The sequence below is a fragment of the Chenopodium quinoa genome, unplaced genomic scaffold (genome assembly GCF_001683475.1).
Source record: "Chenopodium quinoa cultivar QQ74 unplaced genomic scaffold, ASM168347v1, whole genome shotgun sequence".
Classification (NCBI taxonomy): Eukaryota; Viridiplantae; Streptophyta; class Magnoliopsida; order Caryophyllales; family Amaranthaceae; genus Chenopodium; species Chenopodium quinoa.
The window spans coordinates 156,736-175,681 of NW_018743697.1; the positions used below are offsets into that span (position 1 = coordinate 156,736).

An 18,946-nucleotide genomic window follows, 5' to 3' on the forward strand; every position below is an offset into this window, starting at 1 on the left:
TTGAAAATGAAGGTGATAACCTATTAGTCATCAACTCAATACAAGACATTTGGACAGTACCTTTTCAAATCAAGCAAATTATCTAAAACGCTCGTTTTCTCCTTTCTCGATTTTGCAATTTGAGTATCCAGAACGTCTTTAGAGAGGCAAATCGTGCAGTGGATCGGTCAACATGGTCTTTGGCCACAATACACGTCACATCAAATCACATCACACACACATACACACAAAGCTCGTTCTCGTGTTCTTCGGCCAAAAATCTAAAATCTTAAGTTTCACCCATTTTTATAAAACACAACACACGCATCTAATTCCACCGGAATTCTCTCCTTCCGGCAACTTTCTCTCTCCTCCACGCCGCCCTCACTTTCTCTCTCCTCCCGATTTTCCCGCAATTTCCAAAGATCTACTTCTCCACTCAACCCTAAATTCCCTCTCCTCCATTTTCAATTCAATTTCAAAACTCAATTTCAACTCAATTTCTTCAGAGTAAAGTTCAATTCAATTCAACTTCCATTGATTCATCCTAGAGAGAGAAAGTAATGGATCGGAGAAGAGCGTTGAGTCCGGTGTACACACGGCAGTGGAGCAGCAACTCGACAAACTCCAGCAGCAACGACTCGGTGTCGCCGGCGATGTCTCCGGCGCACCCTAGCTCACGCCTCGGAAGCGGTTACTCGACTGTTAAACGAACTCAGAATGTTGCCGCTAAAGCCGCTGCTCGCCGATTAGCGCAGGTTATGGCTACTCAAACTGCTACCGATGATGATGATGATGATAACGATGACGGTGATGTCGATCTTGGGTTACGGTTTGGTCCTCCGCCGTCTTTGGTTCCGCCTTCGAAGAATTCTACTAATGGGTTTTCCCGGCCTAGTAATCGTGCTCCGTCTCCTGCGGTAATCCTGTTGCTTTATTTTGCATTGATTGAATCCGTGTTTTGTATTTTTATGTTCGTGTTAGAATGGAAATGACGTAGGCATTCTAGGTATTGGTTATTATCACTACAGAGTAGGAGTAGTTTTAATTTTATTTTGCTTTGATCAAACCCGTGTTTTGCATTTTTATGTCCGTATTAGAATGGAAATGATGCAGACGGGATTTGATTCTAGGTATTGGTTATAGTCGCCGAGACTCTAACCAACTGAGCTACGAAGTACGTGTAGTTTTTTGTATTTTACTTCTGTAGTGGTTTTTAACTAGTGGAATTGCCTGTTTGATTGAAATTATACAGAGTTTATGTGATAATATTTCCAATTGTGGTGGTGAATTGAGCTATGGTTTAATGCAGTTGGTTTGTTGTGAGGTGATTGAATCAATTAGTGGACTGATTAGATGTTTTTGCATGGCTGAATTAGTTAGGTAGGAACTATGTAGATCACAACACTCATTCTGTACGTTCGACGTCAGCTGGAAGGCCAACTCGACAGCCTGCAGTGACACAACCTTCTAAAGTGGGGATTAAATCCCCTGCTGCGATACAACCGGTAGAACTTCCCACTTCCAAGGCAAGATCAGACAAAAGGTACAAGAGCTTTATGTTTGATGTTTTATAGTAATATCTACTTTGATTAGTACTCCATATGTGATACTTAGGCCCAGACAAACAGTCTTTTATTATATACAAAGTATCAAGTATGAACATATGAAGTATATAATATTAAAAAGCCCTGAAAGTTACAAATTACTTTGCCTGCCATGCTGAATATTTGGCAAAGAAAACCCCCATGAAAAAGCTGTTGAAGCAAGGAGCACATACTCTGACATTTTGTTAAAATAATTTATGAGAAATTTCCTATAGGAAGCTTTATGCTGACAGTTCTGTCATTCATTTCATTTTGAATCAGTGTCAATAATTTCATGACAATGCACATAGAGAGGATCTATTTCTTACATCACCTATAGTCTATATTACTAGGTTGCAATTGTTGGAGAAGGTTAGCTGATCACACCAATATACTCTTTGATTGTTAATTAGTGGATCTGAAAGTCATTATTAACTATATTTCCTGCTTTTGTTTATGGTGAATGGAATAATAATGGTTCAACATACTTCTTGTTCATTGTATATTTTGTGAAGTCAATTGCGTTTCAAATCATGGGTTTTAGGATGCAATTTGTTTCTATCAGTAGGGCTAAGGCTATATACTTTGCCCTTTCAATCCCCTACACTACTTAGAGGGAGCCTAGTTTGAGACAATAGAGTTCACTAAGTTCAAAATAATGTCTTGTAAATTTTAGTAAGTTCAGAAGAATGAAAATTAGGTGAAGTAAATGCTCCCTTAGCGTGTCATAGGATGGGACATGAAGCTTTGGGCTTATTTATTTCATAAGAACAATCATATACCTTGATGACTTTAAAGTCTGGTGGTGACTGATGTGGAAGTGCTACATAGAGAGAGGGAAACCATGGAATAGAAGGATTTTAACTTCAAATAAAGGTTATGACTCTGATGTCTCAGGGATGAGGGGTTGAAATTGCCGTTGTCTCATTTGAACAAAATGATTTTCCTGTCACCATGCTGACTATCAGAGTCATTTTTTTCTTCCTCTGTGGGTTGGTCAATATTGGTAAGACCTGTTCTTCATGGGATCAAGTCTTACTAGGGGCATCTTGAGGTAGAATTCTTTTATCCACCCCCTCCCCTTCTCTCCCCGCCCCAATTCTCAAGGTACTCGGCTGTTGTGAACTTTTGATCCCCCCTCTCTCTCCCCCCACCCAATTCTCAAGGTACTTGGCTGTTGTGATGGGTTGGTCTCTCTTTTGAGATAAGAAGCCTGACTTGAGGCCCATTCTTATACCTGACCACCTCTCCCCCAAAAAATGCTTCCTAAGTCCCAACATTCTTTTTTTCTAGGTCAAGGGGATGGTGGATGAATCTTTTCTGCGTCTGCCTAAGCCAAAAAAAAAAAAAAAATTGTTGCTGTATTTGGTGCACCAGAATTGTGGAATGACCTTCCCGCTTCCCGTACCATTTCTGCATGTTGGTATTGATGGTCATTTATTGATGATGGATGTGGAAGGTAATAAATTGGTGGATAGAAAGTTTGGAGCTCTCATTCCTGCCTATTGTCTCTCAAAGTTTTAGTCATGGCATTTCAACTCCCACTTTCCCTAATACTTCGATTCTCACCTTTCACCCGTGAAAGTGGGTATGAAACATTTATTCTGCCTCATACTTATAAAATAGAATATTGCTGCCTGAAAGGTAAGACTTTTACCTAGAGACATTTCAAAATATAGAGACAAACAACCTTTTGTTGAGTTTGATGCATATTGGTTTCAGTTTCCATAAGGCATTCTTGTATTAGTTATAGATTTTATTCTAGCATTTTCTCAATCTATAGAATTTTTGTACATGGGAAGCAAAAGTTGGAAGTCATCATTGCCAATATGACCCACTGTCCCAATTATTTTGAATATATTCCAAAACAGTGACTCATTTATGAGCTATGAAGCACGGAAGTGGCTGGAGGAGTGGAGGGTAAATTTTCGCCATTTCAGAAATGGAAAACAGCCAGAAACGCCGAGAAATACGGCCGAAATCTTTCAGATCAGTAAATTGGAAACGTTTCCATTGTCCCTTCAGCGTGCCAAAAAATATGTTTTTTTGAATCGTGTGTGCTGAAAAGGTTTCGTGGCGGGTCAATTTCCACCTTCTTTATCTTCTCGTGGTTCTCTTTGCTCATGAGCAATGTATAAAATGGCTCAAGGCTCATAGATCGATAAGGTCCTGTTGCGCCTAGGTGCACCTCTTTGAATTGAGGCGTACAATATAAATTTACTGAGGTGCACCACCTCAAGTGTGCCTCATGTGCCTTAGGTGCACCTCTTTGAATGCACCTCGCCTGGAGCCATAAAAAAGCGCTGTACCCTAATCGCTGCCTTTTTATACACTGCTTATGAGCTATATGTGTCTCCCTTTTTGCGGCTGTACATGAAATTTGTATTAATATATGTGACAGTGGGATAAATAACGTAGGCTGATAATGTGGGAAAATTCCAAGTTTATTTCCCTGATAAGCATGGTGTACAAATATAGTGGCATTTTGGTAATGAAATCAACAAACTACTCAGACATGTGACTATGTGAGGCCCACTACTTTCTCCTTTCTTGGCAATTTTGAATAAAATCAACAACCAAGTATCAATGATCAATGTTTGGCAACTCACCAGATAATACACTTATGCCACTTGATTTGCTGCATTCGTTTATCAAGGAGATATATTGGGGTGTCCTCAATAAAGTGGGTCTAAATAAAGTGGACTTCTTGTTATTTACTTAGCTTAATTTTTTTTAATTAGCTTCACTATTTTCTTTTTTTTTTTTTTTTTTTTTTTTTTTGGTTCGAAAGGGTATTTGTTAGCTAATAGCCTCATACTTGTCCTAATAAGTTAGTAAAAAAGATTGTTCAAAAAAAAAAAAAAAAAAAGGAAAGAAAAAACAACGTTTTAATGAAATAAAATTTCAATTATCAAATTTATATTTGTAGACAATAATAAAATACGTACAAATTGATAAAATATTTATTAAATCGTAGGATCGCAGCTTTCCCATTTCCAAAATGGGCTGTTTTCGTGCTACCTAGTTTATAAGCCTATTGTTTGTCTCTTTATTATCCTCTCTGTATGTTTTTCAAAATTTTAAACCTTATATTTTGGCCTATTGGGGTAGCTGGTACAACTGTGCATATATAGGCCTCCTAGATCCCATCAAAAGTAGGCCTATACAAAACTATCCGAGAATCCGAAAATCCAATAATCCGATCTGCAACCGATCCGAATTTTTGGATATCCGATCCGAGTTTTCATCCGATCCAAAAAAGTGGATATCGGATGCGGATTTGGATATTGATTTTCAAAATTTCGGATATTCGATATTCGAAATATAAAGGCTGAAATAGTGAAATATATACAAAATTTTTAATTGTTCATATAAAAATGACCCTGTATTATTAACTTATTATAATATTCTTAATATATTTGATGATAATTTTTATTGCAAAAAGACTACTATTTTGTTAAAATATATTGTATATCTTAACGACAAAAAAGTGGTAAAATTAGTGAAGTTTAGAAAGTAATCATAATCAATTTTACTTAATATTGGATAATGGATATCCGAAGCATCTGATCCGAAAATTTTGGATATCCGAATATCAGATATCCGAAATTTTCGGATCGGATTTGGATATCAGTTTCTGAATATTCGGATATCCAATCCGAAAACACATTTCGGATCGGATATCCGATCCGTGAACAGGCCTAATAAAAAATGGTACTATGATACTGCATGGTAGTGGTTGTTCCCTACCTTGTTTGTAGACAAGAAGTTAAATTGTCTGCTTTACAATTTTCCCCCAAAAAGATTACTGAAAAAATTGGCTGTGAAATAACTAGGTTTCCAGATTTTGGTCATCTCAAATTGAGAGATTCGGGAAGCGGACCAGAGGATGCTGCTCTTCTCGATGAAGTATGTGAAACTTGCAATGATGTTTAATTAAGCTCTTTTATTAATCTATTGATATGTGCTGTATCCATAACTGTTATGAAGTGTAATGGCATAAAAATGCTCTCTAAGATGATATGTTCTCTTACTGCAGTTGGATATGCTACAACAAGAGAATGAAAATGTTCTTGAACAGGTATATTCCCTGCCCTTTGAAAGAAAATAGTTAAGTGCCTTAGGTTGGTCTTGAATGTAAGAATCTTTACACCTATTACAGCTTCGAGAAGCCGAGAGAAAACGCGAAGAATCAGAGGCCAGAGCAAGAGAACTTGAAAGACAGGTCTGTATCCTTGGCTAGGTATAATTCTTCTGTTTGCAGCTCTTACTTTGACAAGATGGAGTCTAAAAATGTAGTCTTCACTGAACTTGATTTCTACACTCTATAAGTTGTTTAAAGTGCAAGTATATACTTCTAACCTGTGGGAATATATTCCTATCTTAGGTATTATTTGGGCAACTATCATCATAAATAACTAATATTGTTCAACATCACAGCTGCAAATGCGATAATTCCATCTCTTATAGGGAATTTTCTATCTTGATGTTTTGTGAAGTTTATATGTTTGCTTCTATCTTTATGTATTTAGAGTTTTGTGCTTTAGATTTTAGCTGGCTCATGAAGTATATATAAGCATGTTTTGAATGAGATTATGTATCCGATAACATCTTAAATTTTTCGTACTGACTACTGACAGGTTGCATCTATGGGAGAAGGTTTATCTCTGGAAGCTAAATTGTTGAGCAGGTAACTTTACTTCTGATATTAATCTCTCAGCTACAATGATTGTGTTGCATGAACTCATTGTGATTCTTTACAGGAAGGAAGCAGCACTACGTCAAAGAGAGGTGTGTATAGGCTCTTATTGTGTTAATATTTTAGTTTTCTAACTTACCAAAATTTTCCATTGGTGCGGGGCTTGAAATTCTTGTGTTTTTTTTTTTTTTTTTTTTTTTTTTTTTTTTTTTTTTTTTTTTGTAAATATTGAAAGCAACCTTATTAATTTGCATAAATAATGGATTTTACAGAAAAAAGTTCTATCTACTTTTTACATCAATGCACTGCAAAAAAACCATGGATGCTAAAACTCTGAGGGTTCTCTGCTTTCTATATCTCGCGAGACTCACATAAGCCTGTGGAAGCTCCTAAAACTTTAGTTAGACATGCACACTCCATGGCACTTTCAAAAATAATTTTTAAGGCTTTACCACTGAATGCATATGTTCCTTGGCACATCTGCTACTAGTTTGATAAAAAAAATCTGTTTAGGGAAAGTTTCTGATAAGTTGAGCTTCAACTGTTTGGTAGGCTGCCCTTGCAGCTGCAAAACAACGCAGGGAAGGCAAAGCAGAAATGGAGACTTTGCATTCAGAAATTGAGGTAAAATCTACTTAGCAAAGTTTGCAATGGACTTCCTAAAGTATAGTGCTTGTGTGAGCTATACTGTATTATAATAAATCATCATCATCATCGTTGATGTTGTTAGAACCTAAGAATGGAGGCTGCTGCAACAATGGAGAAGCTTGAAGTAGCTAAGTCTGAGGCAAAATCGATGCGCACCATGACTAAGAGAATGGTTTTGACCCAGGAAGAGATGGTTTGTAATTTACCATTTAAATCTATGCTCATTACATGTTTACAGGATGATGAATAGAAACTGACAAATTTCCTCTGACATGTAGGAGGAAGTTGTTCTTAAAAGGTGCTGGCTTGCTCGTTACTGGGGCTTGGCTGTGCAGTATGGTATGACTCCTATTGTGTTCTCTATATAAAGAGATAGTGGCTTAATATTGTTAGACGCATGGGGGCATTCAGGCTTACAATTGCACTTATGGCTGCTTTTGATTTCATTTTTCTGTTGGTTGTCTGTGAAAAGGTTGCATAATGCTGTGTACAAAAATTTTGTGCCAGCAATCGCTTTCGTCTGTTTGAAGAATCACTATGCTGGAAAGATTGGTGGTTGCTGAATAATAAGATATTCTTATGCATCTAGTGTTGATGCATCTCTTTGTTGCTACATGCAGGCATTTGTGCCGATATAGCTGGGTCCAAGTATGAACATTGGTCTAGATTTGCTCCTCTTCCATTTGAAGTTGTCATATCTGCAGGACAGAAGGCTAAGGAGGATTTTGTGAATAGAGGTTAGTTGATAGTTCTCTTTTCTGTTAAATTTGTTTGCAATTTTTAGCGAACAGATGTTCTAGCTCATTATTTGTTGCAGGTGAGAGCGATTCAAGTAAAGGGAGCAAATCGGGCAGAGAGACCAGTGATCTTACTGGGGAGGGAAACATTGAAACTATGCTTTCTGTAGAAATGGGTTTAAGGGAAATGGCTTCCTTAAAGGTTTATCTTCAATGTCAAGCTCTTTAATGGACTGTCGGTTTTTGCAGTTCCCTTTATTAGACCTAAACAAAATTTACATCTCATTTCAGATAGAGGATGCAGTTGCATTGGCAATGGCACAAAAAAGACGCCCAAATTTAGTCCGAGGTTTGCTCAATACTTCTGTAGATTTGTATAATTTTTAGTATCTTGTATTGGCTAGTAGTAAAAACATAAAGTTCCAACTTGAAGTGTTCCTCTATTTTCTTTCTTTTTTGTTTGTTTTTGGTGGGTGGAGCAGATGCAAATGTATAATTGTATTGCTTATTTGACTTATTTTGGGCTGATATGTCTATTAGTTTTAAGTTTTTCTAACTTAAATCTATTTTTCTTGTTCCTTATTTCATCACTATGATGATTTAGAGCCCACATTTACCTTCCCTCATTCAATGTTTTATTTCCAGATTTCAAAGTGGCTGCTGATCCCAAGTTTATGGAGTCATTTGGTAATGGACTTCATATAAATCGTTTATATCGCATTCAATGTCTGTTTATTGTAGGCATCATGGGTATAAATTGTTTATATCGCATTTTAATGTCTGTTTATTGTAGACATTATGGGTACACAAGCTGTATCTTACTGCTTTAAAACCTGGGGAACAATTGTTAATTGAATGATATTATCTATAAAATCTGGTCGGTTTACAGGTTAAAACTTTTGTTGCATACCCTCTGTGGTTCACAGTCAATGTTAGGTAACTAAGACCTGAGAAGAAAATTCCCTCAAAGAGTTAAAGAAGTCAATATATTATCATCTTTCCTATTTTGCGGGAAACTGATGTATCTGAGCCGGAGTATTTCTGGTTTATGCATAATGCATGTTTATGTTGTGGTGAATTAATTTCTAATATCTTGGTGTTAATGTACTCGCAAAAATTGTTTTACTGCAGAATTGAGTCAAGAGGAAACAGATGATGTACTTTTCAAGGAGGTATGCTTCAATATAGCACTATATGATAGAATATTGAGTAGTGTCATTTTAGACTGGTATACTCAAGGTTGTTATTACACACTTTATGTGTACCTAAAATTATGTCCAATTTTATGTGTACCTAAAATTGTAATTTAATTGATAATGACCTTGTGTCCAATTGCGACCTAATGTTACAACCTCCAAGCACATTTTGCAATACAGTGGGTGGATAATTGTTCTGGAAACTTTGTCCTGCTATCCCCTTCCCTTATTCAGTGGAACTTTTTACTTTATTCAACAGGCCACTTCATCTCCATCATTTCACTTCCCTTTCAGATACGGGTTAGTGGTATCGAACCTTGCCCATGTGGTTGAATTAAATTTCAGCTTTGACTACTGCGAATTATAGATTGCCTAGATGAGCCATGGCTATGTAATTTGATTTGTGGGAGCAAGAGTAAAGAACGAGAGATAGTTGGGAAGGTGGGGATTGGTATTGTTGATTTGAGAATTGAAGGTAATGTGAATATGAATTCCCTTTTCCAGAGCTGTTTGGTTTAAGGCAGTGTAGTATAAAAAGAGAGAATAAGTAGCAGGAAAAGGAAAGAAAGAATTTGAAAAATTTCCTTATGTTGGTTTTACAATTTTATACCTTTATACTTGGCTCTTGAAGGTGGGGCCAGTTATCTGCTAGTTTTGGCGAGTTTGAGATAGGAAACAGTTGTCATTTGCAAATCGATGCTATAATTAGTTGAATTTATACCAATGTGATAAAAGGTTGCTGAGTTTTATAATGGGCCTTCATGGGAGGATTAGTTGGTCTGTCTTCTATAATATGGCCTAGAATGCTCTAACATTGTGGAACAAGGATTCACTAAATGATGCCAAGATATTATTGCTACTAAGTTTACTATACAGTGACACTGATCATGCCGCAGGTGTGGTGGTGAATAAGCTGTAGGGTTGGGGGTAAATTAAGCAAGAAACAGGTGCTGCATCACAAAGAACTAGCACTAGTTCTTTGATTAAAGGCTAACTATTGCCTAGAAGATACTGTGGCTGAAACTTTTAGAATTGGAAGATGGTCTTAATTGTAAAATCGTTTGGGGTCTGGTTAGCATTGAGTTGGAACTCCATGTTTGACTCATGCAAGCCATGGATCTATGGAACAAGACAGCAAGACCTGTTAAAACTGATCTATTAACACGTCTGATTACCCAACCTGAAATTCCTGAACTCTACTCGAAGTCACTTGAACCAATTCTGTCCCGGTTTAATCCAACCCTGCCCAACCCCAATTAAACCGACAATCAATGCTTCCTAGTAATGATTATTCTATTACAAATAAACATATTGGCAAAAGAACTGAATATGACCCGACCAGACCAGTCATGAACTGGTTAGAACCTGAAATCAATCTGAATGGGTCTTACCCAAAAGTGACTCAACCCAAATTGACTCGATCTGAACGACCAAATTCCCACCTCTAGCTATAAGGATGACAGGATAACTAAACGAGCTGAGACTGACTTGTAAATGAAAGTCAGAATTTCTTTGCTCGTCCAGTTATAATTACTAAATAAAGCACAAAATGCACTAATTGGCTATGTTTTTTTACGTATGCTGATGAGAGGATAGGTAGAACAGGGAGGTAATCAATTCCCCCTTTCCCTCTTATGTAAATGTTCAAGTTATAGTTGGATATTGATTTGGGACTTGAAAAGGTTTCATGTTTATTTTATATCCCTAGGCCTGGATGACGTATTTTTGGAAAAGAGCAAGAGATCACCAGGTTGAGGAGGACATTGCTGAAGAGAGACTTCAATTATGGACCAGCCGCAGCGGTCAGTCTCCAGCATTGCAGGATGCAGTCGATGGTATTTGCTCTTATACTAATCTTCTAAATGTATCTACTGTGTTCATATTGCATTGAAGATCATTTTGATCCAAATTTATAGTGAATGATGGTTTACTTTTGAAGTTCTATTAAGGTGTTTTTTGCCAAGGAAGGCAAGTTCTGGTCACAATTATGTAGAAGCTTGTTTCCTAACTGTAGTTACTGTATCCCATTGCTTTTTAACTAAAACTTTGTACGTGTTAAGTATCAGTATGATTGTCCTCATCTACATGTAAGTGCAAAAGTGGGCTCCCAATTCAGTTGTCAAGCCATGCTAACTGTGTCTAATCAGTCGTGCCTTGCCCAAAATGAGCATAAGTCTAAAAGTTGGATCAGATTATTAAACTGATGGTGGGTTGGTAGTATATTTACATTTGCTTAAAGTTTGTTGGTCATTCCAGTTAGGGTTTTTGGATCTGTTTTCGATGAAAACAATTGAGGATTGTAAAGCAAATCAATATAGTGAAAAAGTTCTAATAAAGTGTGTTTGATGATGATGTGAAGGTGCTTGAGATATATTCTGATATGGACAACATTGTATGTTATTTATTGATGCTCTTTAGCAACATATATAAATTTAAACATTTATTATTTATTATTAGCTTGGCTTTGCACTCTTCATATAACTCTAGTGGTCAATTGTGTGCATTTTAGGTTAGATGTTATTATTGTTAAAAGCAGTTTGTCTCAAATCTGCCATTCAGTTTGTCTCAAATCTGCCATTCTTTTTGGAATATCTTATTATCTTTTTACCCAAACCTTTTAAAAATGTCTTGACGTGAATACTTGTGTGTCAGTTGAACGTGGTTTGATTGAGTTAAGGAAACTTGGATTAGAACAACAACTGTGGGAAACATCTCGCAAAGAGATGGAACATCATTCACCTTCATCGCAAGTTGCCAATCACAAACATGATGCCGAATCAGAGAATTCTACATGATGGACTTTCTCCTGCTATACTGCTTGGTAAACAATTCAATTTTCAACCTCTCTCTAGGTTAGTTTAAATGTTATGGCTGGCATTTTTTTTTTTTTTTTTTCTTTTTCAGTTCACAGTTTATTTTTTATACCTTTGAAAAACGAAATGTAGAGGTTGGTGGCATCGTGTACGTGCTTAGTCTCTTGATATCGTTGAACAAGAAATCAAGAATCCTTGTAAAGTGGGTGTGTAATATAAGTGCTTGTATAAAATCTTGCAAATGCAGTAATTTTTGAAATTTATAGAATTGCAGTTAGATTTACTGTATGTTTATACTTTGTACAATAGTCTTCTATCACCCTTTGATCTTTGCTTTTCTCCATTTTCGGATGTAATTTGATTCTTTGATTTATCGAGTTTGGACACGATTTATTCTACATATTGGTTTAAAATAGAATGGGATTATAGATTACAGGTTTTAGACCATAACTAGCTTTCTATGATGTTTGTTGAAACATGGTCTCTTGTGGTTTCCCTCTTAGTGGTTGGTCTTCAATATTCTCAGAGGAAAAAAAGTTCCAGTTTTTGTGATATGCGCAGTTTCAGTAGGATTTTTCTTACCTGTTTTTGGAGGGCATAGTAGACATAAAATGGCGCAAGTTTGTTATAAACAGAATTTCGACATTAATAGACAGTGAAGATTTTATAAGAATTGCTCCCTTTTGATCAAAATAATTTTAGGCACCCATTATGTTCAGCGATAGTGTTTTAAGAAACAATTAACACTTTAACTGGGTTAAAACACTTGTTAGAAATATTAGAGTGTTTGACAAGGTAGCGAATAGGTGTAAGGTATGTTCGGCTACAAACTTTGGAGTATTAGTGATTTGACCTAGCTAAATCGCTTTATGAGAGATGAGAGTAGAGGGGGAGGTAAGGGAATTCCCCCTTTCCCAAACACGTGTAGATGGTAGGGTTTGAACTTGTGACTGTACATAGTGTCTACCATCTCCAAGCAAGCTTGGTTTAATAGTTGTATAAATGGTTTTTTAGTTTTTGAAATAGTGTTTGTCAAATGTTACTATATTTCCTTTAATATCTTTATTATTTAAATTTATTGTATAATTTCAACTAGTTTGTGTCGTACACTTTCACTAATCACCAAACAACTACTTTGACAATTGTCTCTAACATCTACTCGTTGACATCTAACATCGACTAATACAATTATCAGCTACTAAAACAACTAAGTTTGCCGAACTTGCCCAAAAATACTGCTTGGGTAGTGTTTCTCAAATGTTAATTGTATTAGCATTTCAAAGGTAATAGTAAAGTTTGTCAAATTATAGTTACTTTTACAAAAATACCTTCTGTTTTGATATTTTAAACTACTTGTATTTATTTCTAACACTAATACTATCAACTACTACTTAAACAATTAACTTTTCTTCGCTACTACTTGACTGTTACACGTTACTTTGATAGCTATTCGCGGCTCAACAACTAAAATCTACCCTCTGCGGCCTGTTTTGCCAATCAAAGCCTTTTAACCTCAAGGTCGGGTGACATTTTGTATGATTTTGCTCTTTCTCCTTTTGTTCTCTTTGTAAGTGGAATCAAATTAATTTGACTTACCCCCCTTGTGCGAAGGGGCACCTAGCCACCTAAAGTATTTTCTTCCTCAGATTCAAAAATAAATAAAATTAAAATCAAATTGGTTTGATTTGTAAAAGGATACTCTCCTATATGATAGAGCTTAGCAAAACTATCTGAAAATCCGAACTGCATCCGATTCGAAAATTATGGATATCCGATCCGAAATTAATTTAGTAATGGATATCCAATCCGAAAAAATTGGATATCGGATATCCAATTTTCGGATATCCAATATCCGAAAATATGACTCTTTTTATAATATTTTATTTTTTATTTCTAACATGTTACAAAGTTTCAAAAAACCCCCCAAAGCCCAAACCCTATTTTCATTCCCCTCAAACAGCCGCCCACCGCCTCTCTCTCTCTCCTCTCATATCTCCTCTACCAGCTACGGCTCACGATTTCAGCTTCCTCCACCTCACGGTTGTGACTTCCCTCCTCACGGCTGCTTAACCGTCGGCGCTTCTTGGTTCTCGCGACTTTTCAGCGGCGACCCATTATCCCAAACCCTTTAGTTCACCACTTCTTCTCCATTAATGGCCTCCATTACTGAGCTCAACATAGAGGAAAGAGGAACAAATTAAACAATTCCATCAATGTCTGAAACGACATAATCAAAAGAAAAACAAGGGGTCCTACTATACTACAAGCAACTCTACAAGTATACCTCTTCTCTTTATTTGAGCTCAGAATTGTTCGAAATTTGAGCAAAACAGAGAGTTTATGTTTTGGAGTTCAGTGTTCAATTCGAAGGGTGGTGGTTGTTTGTTTTTAATTTGGTGCTTTGATTTCTAATTGTATTTTGATGTGTTTTTTTTTGTCAAATTGTACATAATCCTTTAGATCTGGTTCAACTATGTTATTTATTTTTTCAATTTTTTTTAGGAGAAATTAAAACCAATTATCAATTTATCCTTCTTTGTTTCAGTTTCTAAAGAAACGAAAATTTATAAATAAAACCGAAATGTTCTACTCCGTACAATTTTATTTTAAAATTTTCAGATACAAGATATCCGAAGTATCCAATCCGAAAATTTTGGATATCCGAAATTTTCGGATCGGATATCCGATCCGAAATCTAATTTCACCAATCTAAGTCATATAGTAGGGATAAGCACGGATCGGATATCCGTATCCGAATATATGGAAATTTGATATCCGATATCTGATCCGAAAATTTCGAATATCCGAAATTTTCGGATGGGATACTTCGGATATCTTGTATCCGAAAATTTTAAAATAAAATTGTACGGAGTAGAAGATTTCGATTTTATTTATAAATCTTTGTTTCTTTAGAAACTAAAACAAAGAAGGATAAATTGATAATTGGTTTTAATTCCTCATAAAAAAAATATCGAAAAAATAAATAACATTGTTGAACCATATCTAAAGGATTACGTACAATTTGACCAAAAAAAAAAAAAATCAAAATACAATTAGAAATCAAAACACCAAATTAAAAACAAACAACCACCACCCTTCGAATTGAACCCTGAAACTCCAAAACATAAACTCTCTGTTTTGCTCAAATTTCGAACAATTCTGAGCTCAAATAAAGAGAAGAGGTATACTTGTAGAGTTGCTTGTAGTATAGTAGGACCCCTTGTTTTTCTTTTGATTATGTCATTTCAGACATTGATGGAGTTATTTAATTTGTTCCTCTTTCCTCTATGTTGAGCTCATCAATGGAGGCCATTAATGGAGAAGAAGTGTGAATTAGAGGGTTTGGGATAATGGGCCGCCGCTGAGAAGTCGCGAGAACCAAGAAGCGCCAATGGTTAAGCAGCCGTGAGGAGGGAAGTCACAACCGTGAGGAGGAGGAAGCTGCAATCGTGAACCGTAGCTGGTGGAGGAGATATGAGAGGAAAGAGACAGTGGGTGGCTGTTTGAGGGGAATGAAAATAGGGTTTGGGCTTTGGGGGTTTTTTTGAAACTTTGTAACATGTTAGAAATAAAAATAAAATATTATAAAGAGAGTCATATTTTCGGTTATCCGAAATCTGAAAATTGGATATCCGATATCCGATTTTTTCGGATCGAATGCGGTTCGGATCGTCAGATTTTCGAATTTTTAAATAGTTTTGCTCAGCCCTAACCTCTGCTCATTTTCCAGTGAATTAGCTCAATTATGACGTCACCAATTACTTTAAATCTAATTTACATTTAGGCTAGTAGAGGACAACCATTGATAAGTGATTAAAATGGGATTAAAATGACATTATTTACAATTTTCTCTTTATGAGTGATGCCATAATTTACAATTTCAAGCTAATAAAGTAAATAATAGGCGTGTTTTCAAAAAAAAAAAAGTAAATAATAGGCTACAAAAATGAGATTAACATGTCATAAATTACATTTAGGTTGATGAGTGACATTACAATTAGGCTAATTCGGCCGAAAAATGACTGGAGATGGTAATCATACAACTTACTCACTTTTAAATGTAGTAATTAACAATATTTTATACTTTTAAGGTAATTATTAACAACTTTTATTTTTTAGGGGTAGTAAATGACAAAGTGCCATTTTTTTAGGGTAGTAATTATCGAATTTTCTTAATTTATTATTTAATTATACACCATCTATCCAAAAAAAAATATCACTTGAATATTAATTATATATATGTAGTAAAAGTACAACACAAATTTTCATACGTGGCTGGCCACATGGTGTGGCCGGAGTTACTTGGTCATGTGTTACTTGGTTAGGGTAGGGGTTAGTAGGTCGATCAGGGGTTACTCGATCAGTCAGGGGTTACTTGATCAGTCTGGAGTTACCCGATTAATGTTTTGGTGTGTGTCAGCTTGTCGTTCGGTGTGGTCAGCCACACCAAATAAACGCTGAAAATACAATGGTTTTTATTTGTTAGGACAGCTGAGGGATAAGGCGTCTAACTGGATTTGAACATTGCTTTAATCAATCCGACTGGGATGTGGGCAAGGTCTCTTGATAATGGAGTTAAGGGAATTTCCATCCCAAAGTGTCTCTAGTGACAATTAATATTTATGTAAAAAAAAAATTGACAATTGATATCAAATTATTATAGTCTTAAGATTATAAATATAGAATACAATCCTTACCACGCACTAAACCAACTCACAGTCTAATAAATTGTTAATTATATACGAGTACTCCATAGCTTAATTTGTTTTGGAGGTACTAGACTTTCAAATAGATACGACATGGAGAATGTATAAGATTAATGGTTTCAATCCCAAAATTTTAGGGTCATTTGACTAGCTTGAAGTGATTAACACGCCTTGCATTAAGAAGAACAACATGCCTTTATTTATACAACCTCTCTTTTGTTTTGTTATTTTTATATTTGTCATGTACCTTTGTTTTAAGTGACACAATAATTTTAAAATTCTTTTTATGAAAAGGCTAAAAGAGCCAATAATTTAAATCAAGAACAAGAAGTAATAACAAATTAGGAAATGCATGTTTGTTTGAGCCTAAAACTAGGTTAAATTATCCATAGTTACCCTAAAAAATTAAAATTACTATTGGATAAAAAAATTATCATCTGTCTTTTTTACTTGACCTGTTTCTTTTATCACGTTTGCCAATGCAAAACTTTAACAATCAATAACTTTAATTCTCCATAAGTAAAAATTGTAAAAGTTGTATATTATGATAGTACTTATTGAGACGAATTCAAAAAGATTCCATAGGAATATGTTTTTCCTTATATATTATTCACAAAAAACGGTCAAAGAAAGGGTGATGAATAGTGTAAAAGTTAAAACGGATCAAATAAAAAAGAACGGAGCAAGTATGTAGTACAAAAAATAAAATAAAAAAAATGTCAAAGAATGAAATGATGATATAATCCCACGCGCGCTAGAAGAGCACTAGACAAAAGACAGAGAATTCACATATTGGTACATAAATTAAAATTAATAAAAATTGAAAAAACCCATAAAAAAAATTAGAGCAAAACAAATAGTATGGCTCTGAAACACAAGGGGACATAAGGCATGCAGTTAAACTGTAGTGTTGATGCCATGACATGCCCATCTTTTTTTGATGATGGAATTGAAATGAGTGAATTTTATTTCCATTTGCTTTGTTTTCCACATCCTTTTTGCCGTTTTAGTTATTAGGTAACTGTGCTCCTCTACATCATAACATCTGAAACTGGCTTATATTGGAGCAGGCTTTCTTTTGGTTGATTATGTTTGGTGTGGATTGTCCGAAATTAATTTTCACATTAAATGTATATTATTAAATTGTTATTTTTTTTAAGTGGTAAGGAGGATCCTTATCAGATCTCAACCCTCACGGTTTATATTATTCAGTATTTGCAGGCTAGGCATTTCGGAGTAGAGGGAAGGATAAGGGAATGCGGGGTTCGAATCCTACCAAGTGAGCCAACACTTTGTTGGCATAATAGGAAATTGTTTTGTTATTGTTCGGTTTGATTGAACTTGTTTTGTATTTTGTACGGTGTAATTTACATTAGAACATATTTGAGTTAATTTTTTTATTATTTTAACTACTAATCACAGTACCATAGCTTATGTTAGTTGCCTATAGAGTGACTCTTTTTTTTTTTCCGAATAGTTGTACAGTAACTTATTTTATCTAAAGAATATACTAACTCCGTTAATTTTAGTTGCAACAAAGGAATTTTTTTTTATCTTATAAATAATACCCCTTTGTTGCAACTAAAAATTAACGGAGGTAGTATATGAACTTAATTTGTCTCAAATAAGTAAAAAAAGATAAGATAAGTAAACCACGTGAACACATTTATGTTAAGTCTTTTAATTATTATTAAGCAATAACTCAACATATGATATTTTTGTAGTCAACATAAGAAATTCTACTAACAAAAAACAAAGGTGGAATGGGTTAGAGAAAGGAATAGGAAATGATAGATATATAAATCAATTACTTGTATGTTTTTTTTAAATAGGTACGGAGAGGATTTTACCAATTTGAGAATATGAATCCTCACACAGGTTAATTTAGCTCAATTTTAGTGGGAAACACCCTGAAGTCGGGAAAAAGTAAGAGTATATCTCCATCCATAAGTCTCCCTGGTGGAATGTGACTGTATGAGTATGAATGTATGATCCATAAGCTCAAGTTTGGAGAAATTATAAGCCTCAAATAATTTGAGTTTTCAAATGACTAAAGATGTTCGTTACTATTAAATTGTGCTTAGATAATATTGCAATGATACAAAAATATACTTGTACGTTAGGCCTAATACACACAAAGAATTGAAGTTTTGTTGGTAGTGCTGATATTAAAATGTTACCATCTAAAATACGAAGTACGACTTAATAGAGTTGATACCAATAGATTTTATTAAAGTTATTGATGACTCAAGTTATTAAATGGAGACCGAAATTTCTGATATAAACTTTTTTTTTTTCTCTTGTTTCTACCTTGGTAATTACATACAAGTAAACTTTTCCTTGTTCCCCTTTCATGCACTACTGTTGGACCACTTCTCTCCTAACAACATTTCCACTCCTATACAATAAACAAAAAAAAAATGAACTAAAAAGACGAAACTAAACAGGTTCATTATAAGAGAGTTTGTAATATGCACATAATAATACCCATCTGACACATTCCACCTATAATAATGATTAGGTTACCTCTTTACAAATATAAAATTTTCTTAATCATTATAACGATTAATAATTGAAATTGT

General features: G+C 35.0%; 1 protein-coding gene across 1 annotated transcript; it reads left to right on the top strand.

The window, feature by feature from the left end:
• The first annotated feature begins 542 nt into the window (after positions 1-542).
• On the top strand, positions 543-11,952 carry LOC110683999 (coiled-coil domain-containing protein SCD2-like). The gene is made up of 17 exons (XM_021860392.1): positions 543-899; positions 1,359-1,525; positions 5,402-5,474; positions 5,605-5,646; positions 5,728-5,790; positions 6,206-6,255; positions 6,329-6,356; positions 6,817-6,888; positions 6,995-7,105; positions 7,191-7,251; positions 7,533-7,649; positions 7,730-7,851; positions 7,941-7,998; positions 8,295-8,336; positions 8,781-8,821; positions 10,554-10,680; positions 11,498-11,952. The coding sequence occupies exons 1-17, from the start codon at positions 543-545 to the stop codon at positions 11,638-11,640; spliced, it is 1,674 nt and encodes a 557-aa protein (XP_021716084.1). The 3' UTR covers positions 11,641-11,952.
• Positions 11,953-18,946: the final 6,994 nt, after the last annotated feature.